This window comes from Nicotiana sylvestris, chromosome 11 (assembly GCF_000393655.2).
Source record: "Nicotiana sylvestris chromosome 11, ASM39365v2, whole genome shotgun sequence".
NCBI classification, from domain to species: Eukaryota; Viridiplantae; Streptophyta; class Magnoliopsida; order Solanales; family Solanaceae; genus Nicotiana; species Nicotiana sylvestris.
The window spans coordinates 127,715,827-127,722,642 of record NC_091067.1 but is presented as its reverse complement, the minus strand read 5'-3'; the positions used below and the strand labels follow the sequence as shown (position 1 = coordinate 127,722,642).

At 34.2% G+C, this 6,816-nt stretch overlaps 1 protein-coding gene across 1 annotated transcript; it reads right to left on the bottom strand.

Annotated features, from left to right (window-relative positions):
* Positions 1–1,181: 1,181 nt before the first annotated feature.
* Positions 1,182–6,613, bottom strand: LOC104237805 (shugoshin-1). The gene is made up of 8 exons (XM_009792029.2): positions 6,149–6,613; positions 5,851–5,888; positions 5,617–5,749; positions 5,459–5,524; positions 2,029–2,067; positions 1,847–1,940; positions 1,706–1,766; positions 1,182–1,584 (listed from the first exon to the last, which is right to left on the bottom strand). The coding sequence occupies exons 1-8, from the start codon at positions 6,317–6,319 to the stop codon at positions 1,290–1,292; spliced, it is 897 nt and encodes a 298-aa protein (XP_009790331.1). The 5' UTR covers positions 6,320–6,613; the 3' UTR covers positions 1,182–1,289.
* Positions 6,614–6,816: the final 203 nt, after the last annotated feature.

Below are 6,816 nucleotides of genomic sequence, written 5' to 3'. Positions count from 1 at the left end.
AATGTGAAGGTTTAACGAGTCATTGAAGGTTGATAAAACAAGCCACTATGGTGCTTCACTTTTATGGGTTCAAAAATTGGTTTAGGTCATAATTTTGAATTTTAAGTGTTGAAAATTCTGGCACGACTGCATATAAATGTTTAGGACCTGGTTAAACATCAAACTCTCCATAATTCATAATTTGCTTAAAAAATATCTGTTGTGATGGAAAATACAATATTACATTTAAATTTAAGACTTGGTTAACTAATTCCTGCAAATAAGTCCATGTTATAGGGGCCTTTAAGAAGTCAAAATAAGTACATGACTCTGGAGTACTTATTATGTCCTGAAATAAGGGGTTGCACATATAACCATTCTTAGATATATTCGAAATTAGCCAGTACTTATTTTGTCCTGAAATTCTAAATTAGAAATTAGCCACTACTTATTCTAAATTATTTTGCTGCAATATGGAAAGTTTCAGCATAATATATACTGGAGATCTGTGCATCTATATATGAACTTCCAGCATATTATGTTGGAACTCCAACATGCGGAAAGTGACTATTATATTATAATTTTGAAAATTCTGGCACGACCATAAATGTTTACGACCTGGTTAAACATCAAACTCTCCCTAATTCATAAATTCTGGCACGACTAATGTTTAGGACCTGGTTAAACATCAAACTCTCCCTAAATTTAAGACTTGGTTAACTAATTCCTGCAAATAAGTCCATAGCCTTTAAGAAGTCAAAATAAGTACGTGACTCTGGAGTACTTATTTTGTCCTGAAATAAGGGGTTGCACATATAACCATTCTCAGATATATTTCGAAATTAGTCAGTACTTATTTTGTCCTGAAATTCTAAACTAGAAATTAGCCACTACTTATTCTGAACTATTTTGCTGCAATATGGAAAGTTCCAACAATATTTTACAAGTGGCTAAATTTCGATTACTTTTGAAACTGTGACTATTTTTGAATGACCACTTGTAAATCTGACTATTTTTGAATGACCACTTGCAAATCTGGTTATTTTTGGGTTAAACAATCATCATGGGCCTAAAATATAGCAAGTGACTAGCTAACTTGATTCTTGCTTTGAAGTTGTTAGGAGAGATAGAAAGAAGGAAGGAAAGTGCTCCTTTTCTTAAAACAACTAACCATATTTTCCCAAGTTACAAGATTTAACTAATTTTCCCAAGTTACAAGATTTTACAATAGTGTCATAAAACAGATTAACATAGAATAAAACACAGCTTACATATGTGGAGTTATGATATTCAAAAGCTCTATAAAAAGCTCATCTTCTCATTTTAATGTTAACTGGAATCTCTTTGTAGGACTGAACTTTCTCAGCTGCTTTACGCGATGGTCTTCCAACAGAAGCCCTCCGCGAAAGTTGAGCTACATTTTCTGAGGAATCCTTCTCATCTTTCATCACTTCTTCAATGCTAGAGTAAGGCAATGGTAGATCGTCTTCGTGAACTGGACTGTTAAAGGGTACAGCTAGGCCTTCTAATTCGAACAAATCCTCTGCTGCTGGTTCTGATTGTTGGATTTTAGAATTATTAGTCGATTTTCTTCTCAAACATCGCCTGAAAACGAACAACAAAACTATTTAACGTTCGTGTATAAGCTAATGTGGAACAAACCAATACCTATAATACCAAGAAAAATTCATGTATAATGAGCTTTATGCTGTAAAGAAAACTGAACCTTTTGTTTTCTGCTGCTTCTTTCTCTGCACCTTGTTGAGAGCTTGTTGTATGTCCCATAGCTGAAAGATTACTTAAAGGTTAGGGAATACAAAAATGAATTAGAAATCAAATGCGCAATTAGTAGAAGTTTGGCAATTACATTGACTTCTTGTTGCACGTTGGCGTCTGTTACCATTTTTAGGCTTGCTATGTTTGTTCAATTGAGAGTCTACAGCCATGAACTCTTCTTCATCCTAGAGCCAAAAATGCGAAAATCTAGTCCGAGAGTTAGAAGAATGTTTATTGCAACCAAGAACAATTTCAAAGTTTTCAGTACTACACCTGCAAGCTATTCTTTAACTGGTTCCTTTGTTCTTGTTCCTGCAATTACAAGAAGTTGATACAAGTTTATGCCTCTAAACATCGATATCAAAAGCAGCACTAGCCTCATCCTATTTACATTTAAGACTGTGACAAGGAAAAAAGGCTTCTAATTTACACTTGAAGCTTTCATACAACAATGGCCATAGGTGAGCCAAACGAATTTTTACTAGTATTAAATTGATCTAACCAGGCTTCTGTTCAAAACAATTTGTAAGTGAATCTTTAGGTTAATATTATTATTCCTACTAGATATTATTGCCAGAGCTTATCAACTCATTGAGGAGTTAATGATAGGGATATAGTAGATGCCCTAGATACAATATCATATTTGATGATTTGAACATATTTTTGTGAACGTTATTTGATATAAAATATATATGGCATTTGATATTCTTTTATCATTGTTATTAATTACTTGATTAATTTGATAACGTCCTTGATTAAATTTTGAGACTTGACATTGTGATGGAGATCATGATAATGAGAGTAAAGTTTCTTATAATGTAATCTAAATTTGTTCTTGATCGTAGGATTATTAATTTGGACATTAGTAATCCAGTTAGATCAATATTTATGTGATCGTCTTTATGGGATAAAGATTAGTTGATCTCATTAACTAAATTACATAGATAGAAGATGAGATATGATCATTGAACCGACTCATTGGATAATTCCTAATGGTTAGAATTACCATAAACTGTCAATAGGATATTCTCTTGAAGAATGTGATGTAAAAGTTTCATTTGACCTGAGATCGTGACAAGTTATTTATTATGCTTTGGTACGATTAAATACTTGTAGAATTAGTGATTGATCAAGATGAAATCTGTCAACTCTTGGTAATGAGTTTAAGCTCTATGTTGTAATGAATTATAAACGACCAAATTAAGACATGAACATATAGTTCAAATGAGTTTCTTAGGTCATTCAATGGTCTATTTATATTTGACATGAATGAACATATAGTTGGTCGCCTATTAAGATTTGATAGTCGAACCATATCCTAGGGTGATCCAGAGCTATAAGGACAGAAGGAATTATTACATTATTCTTCTACTGGTTTTTGAGAGTAAATTGTATACTTCATGCTATCCGGTCGTTAAGGAGTGTTGCTAGAAGCCACCCTTGATTAGTATATTGATGTGATCAATTTACCGGTTTAGTATTGAACATATGGGGTCGCACACGTTAGTGTTCTAGTCTTTGCTAAATGATTAATTACTTTATTATTTGATAATTAAATTAAAGAATTTAATATCAAATAAATTTAGTTATTAGTCCAAATGAAATATTGTGAATAAATTGAAGTTTTCTATTTAGAATTGAATTAGATCTCTTGGTTTGAAATATGTATATGTGATATATATATTTGGTGCTTATAATTAATACATTTATTTATATAAAGATATATGTAAATATTAACAAAGATTCGTTTGTAAAGATCCAAAATTGGATCACCACGAAAGTCCTTAAAGGACATGTCTGCCGCCTCATCCTATTGAGAATAGGATTTATGTTTTTAAATAAACAATTTATGGAAAGGTTCACTTGAGAATTGGTCTCATAAATCACCGCCTTTGGTTTTCCATAACCAAATAGGGAAAGAATTGGTGTTTATTATATATATACAGATAACAAACAAATAACGGGGTTATAAGACAATTCTCTTAAAAAGAGCCGCAAACGAATGGAGATATTTTCTTGTTATTAGCTGAAGGTTTTGAGAAAATTTCAGCATAGTAATTCTTCATTCAATTTGTTCGCGGGTTTCATTGATCTAGCAAGGATCGGTTTCGGTGTGGATACGCATAGAGTCTTCGCATTATCGAAGAAATTTTGAAACGAGACTCTCTGCACCAGGTACGTCTCAGATCCGATCTTTGATATGTAAATAAATTTTAAACACGAAAAGATCTGCCTAGGATTGTTATTGTCTTCCGCTGCGTGTTACGAACATCTATATACAATCCTTCAGTTAATCGAAGGTATTAATTGTGTCGCGGATAAGATAAGCTGATGAACTAAACATGTTAGTTATTGTTCAATAAACTTTTCAATCTTTCCTTCACATACAGACATGTAAAAGCAATCTCTGAACTCTTTCAGAGAAGGATTGCAGCCCAAAATTCTATACATTTCAGAGTTTCTTTCAGTAAAGACACTACACCAACACCAACAACAACACCATCCTAGTGCAATCCCCATAGTGGGGTCTAGGAAGGGTAGCGTGTACGTAGACCTTACTCCTACCTTGTGGAGATAGAGACGTTGCTTCCAACAGAGTTGATAGCAAGGATCGGTCTCGGTGTGGGTAGCATAGAGTCTTCGCATTATCGAAGAAATTTTGAAACGAGACTCTCTGCACCAGGTACGTCTCAGATCCGATCTTTGACATGTAAATAAATTTTAAACACGAAAAGATCTGCCTAGGATTGTTATTGTCTTCCGCTGCGTGTTACGAACATCTATATACAATCCTTCAGTTAATCGAAGGTATTAATTGTGTCGCGGATAAGATAAGCTGATGAACTAAACACGTTAGTTATTGTTCAATAACTTTTCAATCTTTCCTTCACATTCAGACATGTAAAAGCAATCTCTGAACTCTTTCAGAGAAGGATTGCAGCCCAAAATTCTATACATTTCAGAGTTTCTTTCAGTAAAGACACTACACCAACACCAACAACAACACCATCCTAGTGCAATCCCCATACTGGGGTCTAGGAATGGTAGCGTGTACGTAGACCTTACTCCTACCTAGGAATGGTAGCGTGTACGTAGACCTTACTCCTACCTTGTGGAGATAGAGACGTTGCTTCCAACAGAGTTGATAGCAAGGATCGGTCTCGGTGTGAATACGCATAGAGTCTTCGCATTATCGAAGAAATTTTGAAACGAGACTCTCTGCACCAGGTACGTCTCAGATCCAATCTTTGACATGTAAATAAATTTTAAACACGAAAAGATCTGCCTAGGATTGTTATTGTCTTCCGCTGCGTGTTACGAACATCTATATACAATCCTTCAGTTAATCGAAGGTATTAATTGTGTCGCGGATAAGATAAGCTGATGAACTAAACACGTTAATTATTGTTCATTAACTTTTCAATCTTTCCTTCACATTCAGACATGTAAAAGCAATCTCTGAACTCTTTCAGAGAAGGATTGCAGCCCAAAATTCTATATATTCCAGAGTTTCTGTCAGTAAAGACACTACACCAACACCAACAACAACACCATCCTAGTGCAATCCCCATAGTGGGGTCTAGGAAGGGTAGCGTGTACGTAGACCTTACTCCTACCTTGTGAAGATAGAGACGTTGCTTCCAACAGACCCTCGGTCTTTCAGTAAAGATAGTAACCAAAGAAAGATAGCACAAAACCATACCTCTTCTAAATTCCTCGATTTAAGTAATGCTTCTTTGCAAACAAGCTCATGTTGTAGTGATTTCATCTGTGATAAAACAAATGACTAACACCTCTTTAACAACAAGTTGTAATTGCCTCTACAAGTTCAATTTTAGTATTAAAAAAAAAAAGGTTTACCTTTTCCCTGTTCAAATTGAGTTCCGCTAACATATGACTATTTGATTGAGCAAGATTCCAGTTCTGTAGCTGCATTTTCTGAAGATGAATCCTCATTTTCTGTATCTCAATCCCACTCAACTCTATAATCTTGCTGTTTACACAATTAAACCATATATTTAAAAAAAATCAAACAATTGCATAACAACAATGTTAAAAAAAGACTAGCGTACTCTAATTCAATAATATACATACTTTTTGTCTTGAACAAGTTTCACCAACGCCACATTTTCCTGTTTAAACATTCAAATAACAAAAGAGAAAGCAGAAAATTACAAACAAATTACCAAAAAATTAATCAGAGCAACAACAACAGCAAGGTCGACGAGGACAACAACAATAGGCCCAGGTTAATCCCATGAAGTGGGGTCTGGGGAGTATAGTGTGTACGCAGACCATACCCCTACCTTTGAAAGCAGAGAGGGTGTTTCTGATAGACCCAGATGACCAAAAAAATTAATCAGAAATGACCAATTAAGACAAGAAAACATACTTTGGCGAGATGATTAATGTAGTCCGTCATTGAAGAAACATCAGGCGAAAACTTATCGACATCAATAGGCGATTTATGTTGTGCTTGTGGAAGAGAATTTGTTATATCTGATAGCCTCTTTCTCACTATGCTTCCAAAAGAGGATCTTTTTGCCATTCTATCCCCTTTCATTCTTACTATATTCAAGAAGACCCAAATTGGGTAGTGAATAAATGACTTCAAAACTCAAACCCCAGAAAATGTTTCTATGAAACAAACTCTCATATACTCAAGTTCAACACAAAGCTGAAACCTATAATATTAGCAAGTTGTTACTATAGTTGTTTTAAAGTAAAGAAGTTTTAAAAGTGCTGGGATTAAAGAAGATTCAATTCTCAATAAAACCCTGATTTTTTGTGTTCTTTTCTTCAGAAAGAAAAGGGTATTTTGATTGCCTGTGATGAAGGAAGGAATCTGAAGAAGATAAGAAAGCAAAATGAGAACTAAAGAGAAAAAGAAAAGGAAAAAGAGAAAGAGCTCTTAGGTTCAGATTTCCAACGGCTTTCCGAAGCTAATAAAACTGGTTTGGGAAGCCTCCGAGCCTAATTTTCAAATTTAGGTGGCGATAATATCTTTATTCTTGATTTCGATTCTTCCTTTTCTTTTTAACATTCCCTTTTCTTTTTTCC

Excerpts from the sequence above, each read along its gene's own strand:
- LOC104237805 (XM_009792029.2), bottom strand. The coding sequence starts at position 6,319 with ATGAAAGGGGATAGAATGGCAAAAAGATCCTCTTTTGGAAGCATAGTG. Across the intron at positions 5,889-6,148 it reads ACATTAATCATCTCGCCAAA|GAAAATGTGGCGTTGGTGAA; the intron begins GTATGTTTTCTT and ends ATGTTTAAACAG. Across the intron at positions 5,750-5,850 it reads AAACTTGTTCAAGACAAAAA|CAAGATTATAGAGTTGAGTG; the intron begins GTATGTATATTA and ends TTGTGTAAACAG.